The sequence below is a fragment of the Rhinolophus sinicus genome, chromosome 1 (genome assembly GCF_057876585.1).
Source record: "Rhinolophus sinicus isolate RSI-liver-muscle chromosome 1, RSI-T2T, whole genome shotgun sequence".
Taxonomy (NCBI): domain Eukaryota; kingdom Metazoa; phylum Chordata; class Mammalia; order Chiroptera; family Rhinolophidae; genus Rhinolophus; species Rhinolophus sinicus.
This window is the reverse complement of record NC_142501.1, coordinates 9,967,857-9,987,833: the sequence shown is the minus strand read 5'-3', so window position 1 is coordinate 9,987,833 and position 19,977 is coordinate 9,967,857. Positions and strand designations below refer to the sequence as shown.

The 19,977-nt window shown below is 49.9% G+C and overlaps 1 protein-coding gene and 4 non-coding genes across 5 annotated transcripts; all 5 read right to left on the bottom strand.

Moving 5' to 3' along the window:
- Positions 1–4,336: 4,336 nt before the first annotated feature.
- RPL3 (ribosomal protein L3) lies at positions 4,337–11,316 on the bottom strand. The gene is made up of 11 exons (XM_088792981.1): positions 11,220–11,316; positions 10,675–10,847; positions 9,550–9,742; positions 8,710–8,878; positions 8,026–8,161; positions 6,787–6,973; positions 6,172–6,332; positions 5,567–5,668; positions 5,078–5,173; positions 4,589–4,708; positions 4,337–4,437 (listed from the first exon to the last, which is right to left on the bottom strand). Exons 1-11 carry the CDS (start codon positions 11,314–11,316, stop codon positions 4,393–4,395), a joined length of 1,479 nt encoding a protein of 492 aa, XP_088649107.1. The 3' UTR covers positions 4,337–4,392.
- On the bottom strand, positions 5,226–5,316 carry LOC141570295 (small nucleolar RNA U83B). Its single transcript, XR_012494300.1, has one exon. It is a non-coding gene; the product is annotated as a small nucleolar RNA U83B (small nucleolar RNA).
- On the bottom strand, positions 6,634–6,727 carry LOC141570294 (small nucleolar RNA U83B). Its single transcript, XR_012494299.1, has one exon. It is a non-coding gene; the product is annotated as a small nucleolar RNA U83B (small nucleolar RNA).
- LOC141570303 (small nucleolar RNA U82P) lies at positions 8,162–8,215 on the bottom strand. The gene has a single exon (XR_012494308.1). It is a non-coding gene; the product is annotated as a small nucleolar RNA U82P (small nucleolar RNA).
- LOC141570268 (small nucleolar RNA SNORD43) lies at positions 10,126–10,189 on the bottom strand. Its single transcript, XR_012494273.1, has one exon. It is a non-coding gene; the product is annotated as a small nucleolar RNA SNORD43 (small nucleolar RNA).
- Positions 11,317–19,977: the final 8,661 nt, after the last annotated feature.

The following is a 19,977-nucleotide window of genomic DNA, read 5'->3' as shown; positions in this document are numbered from 1 at the left end:
CCTATCATGCAAGCAGGGGCCCCTGTGAGCCTGTGAGGGGAGCAGAAGCCAAGGGACATAGGTGCTGCAGTGGCTGCTGGGCAGTGGCGTGCCCCCCTCCTCACAGGAGCCTCCAGCCCCCCCCCAGTGTGGATAGTGTGGTACAGTGGTTAGCACTAGAGTTCTGGAGCCAGGGTTTGAATCCCTGCTTCACCGCTCCTGAGTCTGACCTGAGGGATCTTTGCTGAGCCTCTCTGTGCCTCGGTTTCCTCACTGTGAAAGTGGGAGTGGGAATAGGAGCACCGACTCACAGCTCGTCGGGCTGTTATGATCACTCAGTGAGATGCAGCATCTAAGACGCCTGGCAGAGCACATTCTGGCTCTGTGACCTTAGAGGATTCTCTTTCTAGGCCCCCATTTTCCCCATCTGTGAAATGGAAATAGTGGTTGCAAGGAACTCTGAAGTGTCTAGCACACAGCTTGGCACACAGTAGGTGTTCAACAAATGAACAAGCATCCTACTCTTTCTCTCTTAAGCCAAAATGTGCTTTACAGGCCCCTAGTAGCTTCCCAGCCCTACCTGTTAAACACTGTGTGCCTCTGAGCAAGCTGGGAAAGTTGCTTGTTCTCGCTGAGCCTCAGTTTCTTATCTGTGAAATGGGGTAATAACAGAAACTGCCTCAAGGGGCAATCCTGAAGACGAAGTTTATATAGACAGTACTTAGGATGGTGCCTGACAGGCGTGAGGTATCCACAATTACTACCACCTGCCAGCTTGGGCACTGCACTCTGGAGGCATTTAAAGTCCGTGTGAGTACTTGTCATTGTGGGCCAGGGGGCTGATGGATGCTCAAGACATGGTAAGGATTCTGACATTTTAATAGTTCTGATGTTACTAGGCCCCGGAAGGTTCCTGAGTGCTGCTTCCCTCATTCCTGGGTCGTGGGCATTCCTCTCGTCTCTAGTGATGTTTGGGTCAGGCCCCTCTTCTCTTGGTGGTTCAGTCAGCTTCTGAACCTGATGCTGAAAGGGTGGGGAAGGCTATTTGGGCTCCTGGGAGCAGGCCGGGAGCCTGGACTTGGGGTGGGGGGCGGGATGCTGGAGACTCTGAGTGCCAGCGAGAGCAGCGAGACATCCATGGCAGGCGGGGGACCAACAGAAGATTCAGACAAGTAGCTGCGTGCTGAGAGCCGATGGGAGGAGGGTAAGGCTGCTGGAAGCACAGGGCTGGGCACCCGGGGGTGTGGGGTGTGGGGGGAGGTGGACAGAGGGGCCCGCGCAGCACAGCCCCCACTGGCAAGGCTGTCAGTGAGAATCCAGGGGAGAGCACCTGGGGCGAGGCAGCTGTCCACCCCCGCCACCCCCCAAGGCCACCCCCAGGTGAGCTCAGGGAAGTCACTGGCTGTTGTACCTTTTAAGGTGATAGTGGCTCCCGCCACCTCCTTGTTCCCACTTGCTCAGAAATTCCCAGCAGGTTTGGTTTTATTTGTTTTTTTAAGAGGAATGGAATGAGACTTCTTGTTCTGTCACCGCAGAATTCCATTGAGGCCTGTCTGGGGGTTCTGGTGACAGGAAGCCAACAGAGATGCACCCTCAGTGACACAGACTGCAGGAGACTGAGACAGCCACCCCACCGACCGCAGGCCCCCAGAAATGCCTGAGGACCCTGGTCTGGGACACCCACACACACAAGCGCAGGCGTGTCCCAGAGATGCAGAGAATATTTACTGAGCACCTACTATATGCCAGGCCCTGGCTAGGGAGATTCAGTCCTGCCTTCAGAGCTCCCTCAGACCTTCTCCTGGGAAGCTGCCTCCCCAGAATCTGAGCGGGGAAGCCTTGCTCCCCCAGGGCCTTTGCACCTGCTGTTCCCTCTGCCTGGCCTGTCCTTCCTGCAGAATTCCAACAGGCTGGCTCCTTGGCACCTTCAGCTCTCAGCGAGGCCTCCCCGCCCCCATCACTCTGTCCCAGGGGCCTGTTTATTTCTTTACAGCATTCATCACTTCTAACACTATCTTGTTTACCGTCTGCCACCCCAACTAGAATCTAAGCTCCTGAGAGAAGGGCCTTTGTGTTCGTCACTGCTGCCAGCTCCTGGAGGAATGGTGTCCACAGGAGCACTCAGGATTTCTTGTGTGAAGCTGAACGAGCACGTGCGCACGCACACACACACACACACACACACACACACACACACACACACACACGCACACACGGTTGAGCTTCCGTACTGCCCCCAGGAAGACCCTCGTCCGTCTCAGCCACTTAACTCCAGCCACTCTGTGAACCCACTGGGTCCCCATCTGGTGCCACGACCACCGCTGCTGCGGTATTAAGTCACCGCAGGGCAGAAACAAGGAAGATTGGGGATATGGGGATGGTCAACAGACAAGGGCTCAGCTCCTGTCAAGCACGCCTGCCCCTGAAAAGGGCTTTCTACCTACTGTTCCCCTGAAAATAAGACCTAGCCAGACCATCAGCTCTAATGCATCTTTTGGAGCAAAAATTAACCTATGACCCGGTGTTATAGTAAAGACTGGGTTTCATTAATTTTTGCTCCAAGACATGTCAGAGCTGCTTGTCCGGCTAGGTCTTATTTTCAGGGAAACGGTATGTGTCACGTGTGGAGACATACAAGGGTATGGTGACAGCCCACCTGGAGGGGTATCTGTGGTGCTGGATGTGTATGCGCGTGTGCACGTTGTCAGCCTGGGAGCTGTCTTCTGCCCCAGGAACCCTGTTCTCTGGGCCCCACATCCCCAGTCATCCTGGCTATACCAACTGGGGAGACCTTGGGACAGGTAGCAAGGCCCAGCAATGCCCTCCCTACCTGGGCTGGGAGGGGAGGCCACTGGGATGAGCAAGGGAATGAGGTAGGGGCCCTGCCCAGTTCAGCGTCTTCCTGAGGACCTGTGTGGACCAAAGCCCTCACAGCAGAACCCAGGCCCCATGCCTGGCTCTGCCTTGGTCAGATCCTGAGCCCCTCTGGGATTGTCTCCAGGGAGCAGGGGATCCAAGACCCTGGTGGGGGAGAGGACTCTGCCCCCTCCAAAGCCTGCAGGGAGCCCCTTCCGCAGGGGCGAGGCTGGCCCAGCTGGGCACCGCCCACTCCCACCCCCTGGTGGCTCCAGGCTGAAGTGCAGCTCCAGGGGCTCTGGGCCCTGGATTCCGATGGGAGGCACCGCAAGGGTAGTGGGGTTCTTGTGCACTAGCCCACAAGTGGCCGTTTAGGCCCACTCCCCTACCCAGTTCATAAGGGGCTCCAAAATGCCAGGATGACACCTAGTGGGTCCAGACTCAGGCCTCCTGCTCAGTGCACTCCCAGCCCCATCCCACCTGCCTCAGAACCCATGTCTGCAACCTCCTCTGACCTTGACCTGCGTTTTGAAAGCCTTTGAGTGCCATGCTGCCACCTCCAGCAATCACCTTGGAGACAGCACCACGTACATTGGACCCGTAGGATCAGAGAGCACCAGAACCCAGGTGACACTGCTAGGCAAGGCAGTCAGAGCTGCTCCAGCTGTGACCTGGCCCTCAGCCGGGTGGGGCTGAGGCAAAGCATGCCACAACCAGATGTTACATGGGAAGCAGCCAAGTGCACCCTGCACACCTGGAATGCCAGGAGCGCCCTGGGGTTCACTAACCGAGTCAATCCCTGAAGGGTGGGTCAGAGAGCTCAGATCAGCGGCGTCTGAGCTGCTGGAACCTCAGTCTCCAAGCCACGACGGGCCCAAGGACTTGACCCAGCTGGGTGAACCTGGCCCAGGCATGACCTCCACATGCCCACGTTCTCACCTGGAGTGAGGCCCTTTAAGCTACCAGGGCCTTTCTCAGAATCAACAGTGTTCCCCTCCCAGTTCCAGGTGCAGTGCAGGCCTTGTGACAGCCCCTCTCCCACATGTCCTCCAGGTTACAAAAGAACCTCAACAAGCCTTAACTGGATCCTGCTCCTGTGTGGATTAATAACTAAATTACTCATACGTACCCTCAAGAGACCCAGGGTCAGCCCTGCCATGCCCATCAACAACCAAAAGCATCAGGGAACAGCAAGGCCTGACTACCTCTTCCTATCTCCACAGCTGCCACCCAGGCTGTGCAAACACTTCCACAGCTGAGCCCCAGCTGCCTCACCCTGGTGACAAACACTTTGCACAAAGCTCACTGCTCGCCTGCCCCAGGGTGGCTTTACAAGTTTGGGGGCAGACCCAGGCTGAGCTGCAGCCTCCTCCTACTGGAGTCTGCTCCAGGCACCAGGACCAGGCAAAGATAGGGCAGAGGAGAGCAAGGGCAGCATTACTCTGGGAGCACAGGGCCTTGTGGAAGCAGTCAACACTGGGAAGGTCCAGTCAGTCAGATGTCACTGGAAAATAACTTTTATTGAGATCCCACCAGCTGCACAATCTGTTCTTGACACTATGCTCCTTCCTCCTTTGCAATTCGGTCTTTCTTAAGTGGTCCCTGTGGAGGAAGGTGCAGGGGACAAGGTTAGAGGTGGAGGAAGGCAGGTGGCCAGGAAGAGTAAGCCACTCCCCAGTGGGATCAGGTGCTGGGCCATCTCCCAGCCCGGAGCCACCCAAAGCCCAGGCGAGGGCAGCCTGTCGGGGCTCACCATGAATGCTTTCTTCTCCTCCACAGTCTGGAAGCGGCCATGGCCAAACTTGGAAGTGGTGTCGATGAACTTCAGGTCAATCTTCTCCAGGGCCCGCCGTTTGGTCTGCACCAGCAAGGACTATGGGCCAAGAGAAGGTTAGTTAAGCGCAAGCCTTTCTCCGCACCATCTTATGTCAAGGCCTCAGAGGGCAGAGATCAACTCAACCTGAATCAGCTTGTTCTGGAACCAAGGCTGCCCACCCCCACACCTCATGGTCTGGCCCGCCATACCCAAGGAGCTGCCTTCTACATGTGAACACAGAAGCAAAGGGCTGAGCCAGACTGGAATTTCCTCCTTCCAGGACTTCAGAGGATGTTCAAGGAGCAGGTTTCCTTTAAACTCCCCTCCCTAACAAAGCTCAGCCTGACTGGGCTGTTCCTTCTGGCAGTACTTCCCTCCCCCCACCACAGGATCCCGATGCAAAGGCTACCCTTCCCCCAGCCTCACCTTGCGGAGAGTGAGCACCCGCTTCTTGGTTCCCACCACACAGCCTTTCAGCATGACAAAGTCATTGGTCACTTCACCGTAATGGACAAAGCCACCCTGGAAAAAGCAAGGCCATGGGTCAGCACAGATCAAGCATGGGGATCCCAGAGCTGTTCTCAGGAGGAAGGAGCAAGGCATGTCTCCAGTCTGACTCCGGCGCTGTGCCCAGCGCTCATTCCAGGGCCTCATTACCAAACAATCGGGCTGGAGAGACCCCACTTCTCACCAGCCAGCCCCAACCAGTGGACGGAAGACAGGCCATTTAAAGCAAAGACAGCAAGCTGCTGTGCAAAGACAACTGTGCAGACGTGGTCCCATGAACCAGCTAGGCCCCAACACACCAGGGCCCCCAGCCCCACAGGTGAGGCCTACGGTAGACTCACAAAGAATGAGGGAGAAATGTGCCAGACCCAGGACTTCAGAGGCTTTACGACAGCTCCCATTACTCACCAGAGGGTTGATGCTCTTGTCAGACAGGTCATAATCGGTAGAGGCGTTGTTCTTGATGAGTTTGCCATCCTTGATGAGGTAGCCCTGGCCAATCTTGTAGATCTGAACCAGAAGGGAATGCGTGAGCACTTGGGGAGATGGGGCTGGACTCACATGCTCTCAGCCCCTAGACAGGACAGGTTGGCACCAAGTTACGGACTGCAGTGGACGAGCCTGCAAAGGACTCTGGGAAAGCAGCCCTGACCTCAGGCCCAGTGATGAGGTACCCCAGGCTCAGAGCAGAAAGAAAAGCTGGCTGGCTCGAAAGCAACTGCCATCCAACTGAGACTGTGGATGGAGACCTCTTCCGACACTTCCCAGGGAGAGGAAAGGACAAGGCTCTTACCACCTGTCCAGCTGAGGGTCAGTGGTGCTGGAACCACCTTCGAGGATGGCACCTTACACATCGTGACACCCAGGAGCCAGAACGGTGCCCATCCCACGTGGGCAGCGAACTCTCTGTGATGCCCAGAAGCACCAGAGACAGGAACCCTCCCTCCCAGTAAGGGGGTCACCTCCCCCTCCCTCCCAGGGCCGAACTCTCCACCTGGACCCCAGCACCTCACCTTCTTGTTGATCTCAGTGCGGTGATGGTAGCCTTTCTGCCCAGCCCGGGCCACCGAGAAGGCCACCCGGGCAGGATGCCACGCCCCAATACAGGCCACCTTGCGCAGCCCTCGGTGGGTCTTGCGGGGCAGCTTCTTGGTGTGCCAGCGGCTGGTGACCCCTGGAATAGACACAGGCTGTTACCAGGGCTCTGGCACTCATGCCATTTGGCCCTTGGCTCCTGGGTGTGCTACGTTGAGTTCATTCACTTGTGGACAAACACTCAACGACTGGGTAAGTCTGAAGGACAGAGGCGGGTTTGACCTGCCCGTTACCCTCTAATTCCCACATCCTCAAGCTGAACACCTGTCTAGGAAGGAGTCTTGAGTTCTAAATGTGGGAAGCACAGGCCTTGGAGAAGTAGCCCTGAACCAGACAGGTCACATCCAGTCCCCCGTGCCTCCCCAGCCACCGACCCCAGGGCTGTTCTCAGAAGGAAGGCAGCAAGGAATGTCTCCGCAGTCTGTCTCGGGCGCTGTGCCCAGCGCTCATTCCAGGGCCTCATCACCGAACAGCTGGGCCGGAGACCCTCCTGAGAGGCCAAACACAGCAACCTGGGCCACTGCAAAGCTTACCTTTGTAGCCTTTGCCTTTGGTGACCCCAATGACGTCGATCATCTCATCCTGTCCAAATACTTGGTTCACAGGGACCTGCTGCTCTAGCCTCTCACGGGCCCAGTCCAGTTTTTCAGCCACCGTGCCTCCATTCACCTGGATCTCCATGAGGTGGGCCTTCTTCTGGCGTAGAGGAAGCAGGCGCATCTAGGAGGAAACAGACACAGCTTAGCTTCCTGAGGTTCAAGTCAAACTCTCCTCCCGTGGAGCAAGAACTTTGTGACTCCCCACTGGGTACAAGTCCCCTTTCAATGCTGAAGCCTGAATTACCATCAAGCCTGAATCACCATCAAGATGAGCCCAGCCTTAACAGACACACCAAGACAGGCCGACTTAACCAGATCTGGGCACCAACGAGCCCGTTTCTGACCACTGTCCTTTGGCCAGTTCCTTTGGGGTACTGCCCTAGTTTCCCATGGAGAGCTACCTTGCTCTAATTAACTGTCAACAAAGCCACTTCCACTCTGGAGAGAACAGCATTGCAGCCCAGAGTATAAACTGCCAAGTTAGAAAACAAATTCAAGCCTAAAGGTTTTAGTTAAGACTTGCCCAGTGCTGTCCTACAGAACTTTCAGTGACGGATACCTGCTATAAATCTGTGTTGCTGTGGCCGTCACTAACTACACAGGGCCACTGGGCACTGAGGAATCAGGAGGTACGCACCCAGGATAATGGCTCAGGTCACAAGAGGCGCTCACTCTAACAAGTCAGGTTTGAAGTGCAAACAGCCAGTATTTCACCACTGACTTCACTATTTTCAATCATGCCCCTGACAGTGTTAGTCTGAAGTAACCAATTCATTCAACCAGTATTCCTTAAAACGAGGCATGGTTTCCCTAATTAAGAGCCAATGGGGACTCAGTGCCCTCTGCTGGCAACTGAGAGACCAACCCACAAGTGCGGCAGCACTGGATGCCTTCCCAGGCCACAGTCCATGGCCTTAACCAGGCCCTAGGAACCCCGGCGCTTCAAGGGCAGGGCCCCCAGGCTGCTCACTGGCCTATCTCCATCACTACAAAGTTTGAGACACATGAACCAGTCTTACCACCCCCCTAAAATCCTAAGGCACGGCACAATCAGTCAGAGCTGAGTCTCCAAACTAGGTGGCATCTGATATTCAAAGCCACATATGGTCACAGGTCACCTAGTCAGGAAGCAGCAGGCAGAACGCTGCCCCGGGCCCGCCAGTGAGCGCTCACCTGGGTGTGGGCGATGACGCGGATGACCTGGCAGTACTTCTTCATGCTGCTGAAGTCCTTCTCCAGCTGCTTCTTGCCATCATCGTCCTGCCACTTCTTGCAGTACTTGGTAAAGGCCTTCTTCTTAGATTTATGCCTTCAGGAGCAGAGCAGAGTTGGGGGGGGACCAGGTGCAGGCCTTCATCACCCTCCAAGGGGTGAGCGGAAGGCACACAGGCACCAGGCGGGGATGTGGCTCATTGCCGGCTTCTAAGGAGCCTTTTCCACCGGCAAGCGGAGCCTGGATGGAGCTCATCGGGCAGAGCCGAGCGGAGCTGAGCAGAGGTCCACAGGTTAATGGAAGTTACAAACATTCAAACACACATTAATGCTTGCTCCGGTCTAGCCATCACCCAGACCGCACCCCCTGGGCAGGACTCGGGGAGTTACACTGCTGTCTCTGGGTTTCCACCTGGGCTCAGTGCTTTCCAGCAACCAAGAGAAGACTGAAAACTCAGTCCTCAGCCAACCCCCACTAAGTGGAACACAAAAGAATGTCTCAAGGTGCTGCTTCCAGCTCAGGAAACCACTGGCTGCTCAAGGTCTGTCCCCAGCAACGGTTCTGTTCAAGAGGCAACTAACCGGACCGGAGCAGCCCCCCCCCAGCCTCACCTAGGGCCTGGGTGCCCCCCCCGCCCCCCTTACCAGTTCTTATAGAAGCGCCTTTTGCACTCGTCACTGATGTGCTCAGCAAAGATGGTCTTGAAGGTACGGAGGCCTCGAGGGGTTTCCACGTAGCCCACAATGCCCACCACCACCATGGGTGGCGTCTCCACAATGGTCACAGCCTCCACAACTTCCTTTTTGTTCACCTCTGCAAAGCAAGCAGGTGGTCAGACTTGAGTGGACTGAGTAGAATCCCCAAGGGGCTCGTGTGGTTTAGACAACAGGAAGGTGACAGAAGCGGGGCCCCTAGCAGCAACCTAGACTCTCCAGGGCTGCTCTTACTACACTTGTCTGCAGACTCCAATCAAAAATATAGGATCCTAATGAGGCAAACTAACAGCCCAGCCTGGCTCCAGTTCCTGTCCATCACAGGCATCTCTAGAAGCAAATTCCTTGTTACCTAAGTAACACACGAGTCCTAAGGAAGTATAACAGGATGTCAAAATAGCTCTGAGCCCAGGTAGACAATATGAACCTACCACTGGTATCTACCATGGCTAAGTATTGTGTCCTGCTGGGCGACTTTCCTACTTCAAACCTCACAATCCAGGGACGGGGCAGTGTTCAAGCTTTTTAAAAGGTTAGCATACTTCTCTATGCTGTGGCTCTTGACTCCAATACATCCCTCCACTGAGACCAGGCAGTGTCAGCCCTTTGTAAAATATTAATTCATCAGTCCTACAATATATCATCTCCATCCTGCTACTGAGCGGTTCTGGTGACCTCTTAAGTCTGCCCTGACAGCTTTGCCCCAACTAATCTGTCCCCACCTGCAATTTCTTCCACCCCACCAGCAGGGAGAATGCAGCAAGTACGTACTGGATCCTGGCCTATCGACCTCCCGCACGATGTGGGTCATGCCAGCCTTGTAGCCCAGGAATGCTGTGAGGTGGACAGGCTTGGAGGGGTCATCCTTGGGGAAGCTCTTCACTTTCCCGCGGTGCCGGCTGCTGCGCTTCCGAGGCAAGAAGCCCAGGGACCCATGCCTGGGAGCGGAGAACTTCCTGTGAGACTTGGGAGAAAGTGACTACCATTAGCACCTGAACTCGTAACTCACTTCTCTTAATTCCCAGCTGCCTCGGTTGTTGAGGATTCTCAGCAATGCTGAATCCAAACCACACACCCCGCCACCCATGCACATGTTGAATTAGGTTAACTTTTTGCAGGGTCACGTGTTCTAAAGCAGTGTTCAAATGAGTTAAACCTTCACCTCAAATCCTCATCTAAACGGAACAAAAGCACACCAAGTGCGGGCAGTAAAAATAGCTTCACAGGTGGCTGAATGAGTCAGATTCGACGACAAAAAGGGAATTCTGGAACAAATGCCTTGGTAGCAAATAGAACTAAAGGCTCCAGCTACAATGGTACACATAGGCCACTAGAACTCGACAGAGCCAAATCAGAACATGACAATCAGCACATAGTCTCTGTCCGCCCGTCAGTAAGTTCATCATCTGTGGTTTCTGGGAACTCTAGAGGCCTAAGGACTTGTATCAACAGTCCGACATTTCACAATAACTCAAAAACCCTTGCCCTAAGTCTCCACCTCCTGCCTGTTTTCATTTCTGCACCTACCAGTTGAAAAAGAATTACAGTGCCAAGCGCCCCCCACTTAAAGTCCTCCTGGCCAAAGTGCTCAAGGGCTCCAATCTCGATTAGCATTACACTGGGGTGGTCGAATCCCAGAAAGAATCCATTGAAAACTGTCGGGCCCCGGCCTGACTCCCGCCCGAAGGCCTCTCGCCGCCAGCCAAACGGCAGGCCCAAGACCAACTATAGGCCTCGGGTGCTTCCAAAAATAGGACTGAATGCGGATCCCGCCGAGTCCCCCGCGCTCCCACAGCAGGCCCCTGCCACTGGCCGAGCCGAGATGGCGGCGATGGGCTGCTGATTGAGCCACGCCGCCACTACAGACAAGGAGGGAGCCGCCATGACACTACGTACCATCACCCCGCCGATTACTGCCGGTAGAGGTCGAGCGGCGCCCGCTGCACGATATATAAAGCCTGCCGTGGCCCCGCCTCTTCCGGTGCGAGCGCGCACCCGCGGCGGACGTCGGGTCGGGGAACGGGTGCCATTTCCACGCACGCTCCTCCCGGCCCAGCGTTCATTCCTAGCTAGAACGTCAGTTTCAGAGGCAGGAGTTAGAGCCCCCTACGGCAAGCGGCTGGGTTCAAACGTAGTGAAACGCCTCGGAAACGCTGGCAAAGCGCTGGAACGTAGTAAACCTACAGCGACGGGCAGCAACCAAACTTGATGAAACACGCCGTCCGGCTTAAGCAAGATGGCTACGTCGCTTCTTTTCATACGAAATGCGGTCATCTCTGGAATTGAATAACCCCTCTGTAGGCTTCAGTCCAAAACTCTTTGACACGTGGTATCCATTTCCGTCCCACACAGATCAGTGTTGTTGCCATTTTGCGGGCGTGTTGTGTTGGAACGAGTTGCGCCGCTCCCACCTGCTCTAAGTCGGAGAGAAAAGACCGAACCCCTGGTTTTCTGGCTCTCAACCCAGAGCCGCTTCCACAACACCAACTTGCCGTTAATGCGTACTGATTTCGGGCATCTCCCATCCTCGAGTCCCATGTCGCTATTCCTCCCATGTGTCCAGTTGCAGTGGCCCGAGCTTGATTCTGTGGGTCTCTGAGACGGTGAAAACGCCTCTCCACCTGGGGTCATGGGTCCAGCTGCCCAGCCTCGTGGAACCTGGCCTTCGCTGCCTTCCACACTCTCTGCAGGAAGGATCCTCGCTGATCTCTGCCTGGGCTCCAGAATTGCCCCTCCAAATCTTTCTAAGAGTCAAATCTCATTTTGTGACTTCCATGGCCTGCGCTTGTTTCCTCAGGATTAAGCATTAATTCCTGGGGCTACCCCCTACCCCCAAAACTGCTCTAACTGGCCTCTTTGTTGCCGTCAAGCACACACATTCTCCCTTATATCACCCTCCTCCATCCCACCCTACAGGTTTTTTTGATTCCGGGCCTGGCCATTGCTCACACCGTTGTTAAAAAAAACATTCTCTCATTTAATCCTCACACCATCTTTGAGGGGCAGCACTGACAGGTCCTCAGTCCCTTACTGGAAATCTTTGGGGCCAGATGTGTTTCCAAATTCAGCATTTCTCATGTTTTAGATAATATGCAATATGGTGCACATACTGTATGTTATGTAATCCTCCCAAAACTCTTCGCTGAAACACGTTAATTAATTCTGTAAAGAAACATGAATATTCAAATGAAGTACAAAAAATATAAATAGCCTCCTCTCAGTTCAAGGCTAACTTTGCCTAAAAAATTGAGGTCAGTTTGGTTTTTGCCACCAAATGACTTAAGAAGTTTTTTGATTTCAGAATTGCAGAGAAGGGATTGTGACCCATATTGTCCCCACTTACCATGAAAACTAAGTTTCAGGCCAAGAGGAAATTACTTGACAACAAGTACACAATTCATAAAGGACAGCACTCAAGTCGGACCGACTCTAGATTGAGTTTTCATGACATCAGACTCGGAAATTCAGTGGAAAAGGAGCTCACTGGAAAAGGAGCTCTGGGTCCTGAGTCAGTCATTGACTCAACAAGAAATTCTTACTGAAGAGCTGCCCTGTGCCAGGTACCACACCAGGTTGCGGGAATAAGGGGATCAAGATGGCCACCATCACAGACCAAATTAGACTGTTTAAAATTGTGATGAGCGATAAAGTACAGCATAGGGAATATAGTCAATAATGTTGTAATAATTATGTGTGGTGCCAGGTAGGTGCTAGACTTATTGGGGATGGGGGTGGGGCGAGGGAGGGGAGCCTGTGGGAAACACTTCGCAAATTATATAAATGTCTAACCACTAGGCTGTACACCTGAAACTAATATAAAATAATAGCGGGTGTCAAAAAAATTGTGGTGAGGGCTAAAAAAGATTTAACAATGTCTCTGAAAGTCCTGGACAAACTGTTTCCCCTAAAAGGAATTCCCTCTCTGCAATCATGAGAGATAACAGCATTAATAGATGGGCACTGTCATGCTAATTGTCCATATTGCCTTGGGACCCAGTTTCCCCATGTCAAATGAGAAATTCATTCATGTATTCAACAAGTGTGTTCTGAGCCTGCTCTGCCTAAGAATGACACTAAGGAGGCAACTGGATTGGGAGAGGCCAGCTAAAAGGTGGGGATAAGGTAGAAGGGCTTTCATTATTCCCTGCAAGCCATCAGGGTGGTGACCTGGAAAAGGGCCCTGAGGGTGGACATGAAGGAGCAGAATCAGGAGATATTTAGGATGGACAGAATCTGGAGACCATTTGTATGAGTCACTGGGGCTGGGGTAGGGGGAGGAAGCAGAGAGGGCAGGAGTCAGCATATCCATTTTAGAATATTGGGTAGATAGTGTTACTTTTAGAAGGAATAGATTAACTGATATATGTAGGTTTGGATTCATTTATAGGGTTAACTGTATCCTTTCCTTCTAAGATCATGTCTAAGGCTACATACCAAGATGTATGCAACTCAACAACAACAACAAAAAAGTAAGAAAATGAGAGAAGAGAAACAGGATGAAGCCAGAGAGGGTTCACACCCAAAGGCATTGTAGAACTCTGTTCATGCCACATAGTCCTTACATTTGGTTCCAAGCCTCTGTGCAGCCAAATAAAAATGGTGAATATGACTAGTAACATGATTCACAATATCCACATGATAAAAACAAACCAGTGGCCAGAAGGGGTTCACTGTGCCTGAAATGAGGTTTGAAACAAACTTCTCTGGGGAAGGAGGTTCTCCTAAAGGGGCCAGAGTGGGATGTCACTGACAATACCCTGAACCTCACCCTACAATGAACACACAATAGCTGTGCACGCTCCGTGCCAACCAATGAACTCATGGCACCAATCCGATCTGTGCGAGCTGTTAACAAGGGGCCAAAACAAGGGGGTTGGGTTACCTTAGCCTAGATTACTGGTTTAATCCAAAGATAAAAAGCCAGAGTCTGGAAAGAAATGAATTGATTTTATTTAGAAATGGTCCTCCATCAGGACTGTTTCCGAAATGGAACTTCCATTATAGTAAGGTGCAGAAAAGGGTCCAAGGTTTTGCTCAAATACCTGAAGGGCAGATGTTCTTTGCTGCCAGGTAAAACCCGAGGTGTAGTCTAAGGATGGTGAAAGTTAAGTGGACGTGAGGAGGAGCAGAATGGGGAGGCAGAAGGGCAAAGGGGGAGCTGAGTGAGGCAGCTTTGTCATGACGGTGTTTCAGTGTCCATCTGCCTTACCAGACCGGAAGTTTCGTATTGGCAGACACTGTCCTGCTCCCACATGCCCAGCCCCAGGGCAGGGCCGAGCACAGACAAGAGGGCAAGAACACAGAAGGCTTCAACTAGAACATGCGAGTTGCACTTTCAAAGGCTGCCTCCCTTGACCGTTGAAGCAATAATGCCCCCGTCTTTGACATGAGCTCACATTCTGATCTTTTGTGTTGTCATTGATTGTTGCAAAACCACCTGGCCCAGATGACAGGGCCTTTGGGCTGGGGGATCCGTTAATATGAGCCTGTGGCATGAGCACAGCCCCATGCCCCCGGGGCAGGAGCCTGGGCACAGAGCCTCTGGGTTATGAAGGACCCTACTCCCTGCTCCTCAACCGCCAGCTGCCAGGGAGATACCCCGCAGAACGAGAGCCGGCTGGCCAGAGGTGCCTGGCAGCTCCTGCTCCTGCTCCTCTGTAGCCCTGACCTGGTGAAATTCTGTGGACCCCTGCTGGGGCTGCAGGCGGCCATGGCAAACATGGCCTCCCGCTACCTCTCAGTCGGCTTGCTGGGCCTATGCATCTTGGGGTGAAGCAGCCTGCAGCTGGGTGCTGGGCTCACCCTCATCCTGGCCTGGAAGCTGTGCATGGAGGTGCTACTTCCGGTCCAACAGGCCTTGAGGCAGCCACTGACCCTTGTGTGGGCCTGGAGCTTTCAGCTGCTGGTCACCCTGATCCACGGGGCCTGCCGCGCATACTGCAGCTCCTGCGGCACTTGCGATGGGCGGCCCACCTAGCCATGCTAACCGTGGCCCAGCAGGCCTGTTACAGCCTGGTCTGCTTCCCCCCCGAGAACAGCAAGGCCTTGGAGCTGCTGCTGCGGGCTGTGCTGCAGCAAGTAGCTGTGTCTCTGCTGGTCCGCTGCCTAGACAGGGTGTTGGGAGGCCATGGGGCAGGGGCATTGAACCCCTGGAGTGGGCCAGGCTATGCCGGGCAGCCTCCAAAGACCTGGATGCGGTTACCGCTATCCTTCCAGCCACCACTGTTCCTTTTAGCCAGCGCTTCCCTGCACCTGAGCTTGCCATCGACCCTGAGCAGGCTCACATCAGCCTCCACTGGCCTGCACCTCAAGGTTGGGGACAAGGATGCCAGCAAGGGAAAAGGAGGCTGCAACTCTGGGGCCACCGAGGTGCCCATCAGCACAAGGTTCCAGAGCAATAGGACAAGCAAGATGGCCCTCAGGTCTTCATCCAGGCAGGTGCTCGCCCAGCAAGCCAAGGCACCGTGCTCTCATTATTCTTCCGCATATCGATGCCGTGTCTCTCTTCGTGCAAATCTTAAAATAAATGATCAAGTGTGAACTGGCCTCTGGTATGTCCCTGGCTTGCTTTATCAGTGAGACACTGAATGACGCCAGATCTATCCCCTAGGCCTTCACTGGGCTGGGGCAAGTGTGGGTGGTATGCAGTGTGCAAGCCACACACATACCAGAGGCTGGGCTGGGAGACCTAGTCTCAGCTCTGTCACGACTGTGTCTCCTTGCTGAGGTCCCTTCACCCTTCTCAGCTTCAGTTTCCTTTTCTGTAAGTATAGCTAATAGGACTCCAGGGAAAGAGGATATATAAATGTGCCTTTTGTAAATTATAGAGTGCTCTGACCTCTCTAATTTCCTTAACAAGGCCTCTTTAAAGGACACTTTTATATTCTATTACGGGACATAAAAAGAAGACCTGAATAAATGGAGAGACATAGTCAATTCATGAATGGACTGATCTAATGTCTTGAAAATGTCAATTGTCTCCATATTCATCTATAAAGTTATTAGGAGGCCAACCAAAATCCCAAGGGATTGGGGGACGGGAGACTCAAACTGATTCCAAGATGTATATGGAAGATCAAATTCCTTAAAAATGTAAGGCATTTTTGAGAAAATGGAGCCAAGATGGGCACTTGCTCTGTCAAATATTAAGACATATTACTAAATCATAGTAGCAAAAGCATGCAGAGCCCAGACGTAAGCTGGCTACAAGTGGGGACTTGGTACATGAAAAGGTGACATCACAAACCAATGAGGAGAGCATGGGCCATTTAGCCAAAAAGTTGGAGAAATTGGTTCACTATATGAAAAAAATATATATGGATCTTGTCGTTGGTTGAACAGTGGTCCCCAAAACATATGTCCACCTAGAACCTGTGAATGTGGCCTCAAAATAATTCTTATTTCAAAGAGGCATATCTGGAAGTGATATATTCTGATTTCTTTCAATGATATTTCTGTACAGGGAAATAGTTCACAGCCTGTTAACCAAAATTAGATAGATCTGTATATAGCAACAGAAAAAGACTTTCAAGACACATTGTTAAATAAAAAAAGCAAGTCATGGAACAACACAAATGCTATAATCCCCTTTATTTAAAATCCACATGTATGTCCATGCACATAGAGTGAGTAAATTCACAAACAGCCGACCGGAAGGTGGCTTATGAAATTGTGGATACATTTGAGGCGTACAGTGGGCATAAAGTGTGAAGGCGGCTTTCCCAGATGGTTCTGTACACCCCGCTGTATTCTTCACAAGAATGTACTCATTGCTAATTACTGGTGCAATTTTTAAAAATAAAAATCAAAGTGAACATCTGAGAAGAAACAGAATAAGAATCATCTGGACTTATTCAAAATATAGATACCACCCCGGGGCCTGCTGAATCAGAAGCTGGGGGAAGGGGAATCACAGCCATGTTGTAAAAGAACCCCAGATTCTTTTACACGCAGGTAGGGAGAGTTTGGGCAAATCATTTGAACTTAAAATCCAAGTGACTGTAAAAGTCTTCCCTGTGCACCCAAAAACTCCTTTGGGACGTTACAAAGGTCATGTTGGGAGCCTTTGAGCAAATCCCTTTCTGTCTCTGGGTCTGAGTGCCTTCTGGAAAATAAGGGGGTTAGACCAGAATCTCTTTGTTGGATGGTCCCAAGTCCCTTCCACTTACCTTTAGGATTCTAGATGGGCTGTGTTTCTAATCCAGCTAACCCAAACCTACCACTATGTTGTTAAAAACAAAACAGCTCTGCTAATCAATACAGAATAAAAGTAGAAAATCGCCCCCTTTAAAGTTCCTAACTGAATCAGGAGGCATGGGTCTATAAGAGACGTTAAAACCGTTGGGGGAAAGAGTCGGGAAACAGGAGAGTCATGCAAATGCTCACCTACAGGTTACTTATTAATTACCAAGGAGAAGTGTACTCCAACAATAGGAAGACCGGTGGTCACTACTTTAAGCGAGCAGCACCACTTAGACGTGGGACAACCTGGCCTGGTGTCCCTCCCAATGGGTGCCTTAAGAAGTGCATGACGTTATCTGTGAACTGCTGTCCAAATGTTTAACGTACGCACAATCATGAGGAAACAGGCATATCCAGCCTCTCTGACTTCCACTTTCACCCTCGCTCTCCATGTCAGTCCCTCTAAATTTATTGCAACTCCCACAGAGGGAGTTTTCGGTGTGTATAGAGGTAATACATATGGTAACCACAACAAAGTGGAGAAGGTAAAGGAGCTTCTTTGGTGGTGAGATTTTTACATTTCACCTCTATCAGTCAAGGTTCTCCAGAGAAATAGAGCCAACAACAGACCAATCATATATATATATATATATGTAAATATATATACATGTAAATATATATACATGTAAATATATATACATGTAAATATATATATATATATATATATATATATATATATATATATATATATGTATATGTATATGATTTAGTTCAAGGAGTCAGTTCTGGGAGCTGGCAAGACTCAAGTCTGTAGGGCTGGCCAGGAAGCTCAAAACTCAGGCAAGAATTGATGCTGTAGGCTTGAGTCCCAAATCTGTAGGGCAGGTCGACAGACTGGAAACTCAGAAAGGAGTCATGTGGAGTCTGAATTCCTTCCATTCTGGGAAACCTCAGTTTTTGCTTTTAAGGCCTTCAACTGATTAGATGAGGCCCACCCACATTATGGAGGGTAATCTTTACTTAGTCAACAGATTGTAGGTGTTAATCACATCTAAAAATACTTTCACAGCAACATCTAAACTAGTGTTTAACCAAACAACTGGCACCACAGCCATCCAGGCATTTAAGCGCTGTAAGCATCCACCTCACTAACTCATTCTTCAGCTGTTTCCATGCTACTGTATTCTCTTTATTTTAATGTTTGTATTTTCGTTACTAATACTTCTCCACTTTTCATTTTTATTATTTCTTGTTCCTCTTTTATATTGCTAATATCTTTCCGTATCTTCATATTGTGCTCACTTTAAATTCTTGGTTTGTTTGTCCTAACACCCCTGCTTCAAATAGTATATGTCAGTACAGTTTATTGCCTTTTTTTTCAGGGAGTTGTATGACTCAGATTCTACTTATTTTAGCCTCTGAGCTCCGCCTCCGTCCGCCAGGGATTTCAGCTATTCAATCTGGCCATATGTATTCAGAGATGAAAAAGGCCACCTTCTACTGTGTGTTACTGTGTATTCATCCTGTAGGATTTTTGTAGATAATCTTCATTAAGTTGAGGACATTCTATTTTTAATTTGATAAGAGATTTTACATCGGATGGATATTGATTTTATTGAATAGTTTTAATGCACCTATTGAAGTGATGAAATGGTTTTTACCTTATAATCTGTTAATATGAGAAATTACATTTATAGATTTTCTAATAATGAACCAAATTTGCATTCCTAGGATAAACCTAACTTGTTTATGATACATTATCTTTTTATTTTTATTTTATTTATTTCTTTAAATTCATTTTAAATGTGTTTTTCCAGGACCCCTCAGCTCCAAGTCAAGAAGTTGTTTCAATCTAGTTGTGGAGGGCACAGCTCACAGTGGCCCATGTGGGAATCGAACTGTCCACCTTGTTGTTAAGAGCACTGCCCTCTAACCAACTGAGCTAACCGGCCATCCCTATGTTATCTTTTTATACATTGCAGGATTAAGTTTGCTAATATTGACTCAGCACTGTTTGCAATGATATTCATGAGTGAGATTGGCCTGAATTTCTCCTTTCTTGTACGACCTTTGTCAGATTTTGATGCCAAAGTATTCTACCCTTATAAACTGAAATAAGTATTTCCACTTTTTCACTCTAAAATAATTTGTGTAAAAATGGAATTATCTCCTTTTTGGGTAGCTGGTGAAATTCACTCAAAAAATCATGTAGGCCTTGCATTTTATTTGTTGCTAGATTTTTAACAACTGTTTTAGCTTATTTAATGGTTATAGGACTGTATAGATTTTTCTATGTCTTGTTGAATCAGTTTTAGTACGTTATAATGTTCTATAAAAACATAGGAAATTGTCCATTTTTGTTTATTTTCAAATTTATTGGCATAAAATTATTCACAATATTTTCTTACTATATTATTATTATTATTTTAAATCTCTGCTGCATCTCCAGGTATGACCAATTTTTTCATCCCTAATGTTGTTCATTTATGCCTTCTTTTTTATTGATCAATCTCGCAAGAGGTTTGTCAAGTTTTGGGTCTTTTCAGAGAACTGACTTTTAGCTTTATTGCTGATCTTTATTGTAATATTTTCTTTTAATTAATTTGTTTTTATTTTTATAATTTCTTTGTTTCTAATTTTGGGTGGTTCATTCTGTTGATCTTTATCTGATTTCTTAATTTGGTTGCTTTGCTCATTAATTTTCAGCCTTTCTTCTGATGTAAGCATTTAAGACAAAAAAAATTCCTTCTGCATATTACTTTAGCTGTATCCCCCAAATTATAATTTTAATTATTTTGCAGTCTTAAGTATTTTCTAATTTTCATTATGATTTTTTCCCTTGATCCTTGGGTTATTTAGTAATGTGTTTTAAAATTTTAAGTGTTTTTTTTCTTTTTAGTTTTTTTATTGTTCTTGTTAACCATTTCAACTTAATTGTATTGTGGTCAGGAAAAGTGATCTCTGTGTTACTCATTCTTGGAACTTTTATGAGAAATGCTTGAAGATCTCTTTACTTTA

What these genes read in the sequence shown, in the direction of transcription:
- RPL3 (XM_088792981.1), bottom strand. Translation starts at nt 11,316, where the DNA reads ATGGGACTCGAGGATGGGAGATGCCCGAAATCAGTACGCATTAACGGC. An exon ending in AGGCGCTTCTATAAGAACTG is followed by an intron (nt 8,162 to 8,709) that starts GTAAGGGGGGCG and finishes CTGCTCCTGAAG; the next exon opens with GCATAAATCTAAGAAGAAGG. An exon ending in CAAAGGCAAAGGCTACAAAG is followed by an intron (nt 6,333 to 6,786) that starts GTAAGCTTTGCA and finishes TGTCTATTCCAG; the next exon opens with GGGTCACCAGCCGCTGGCAC.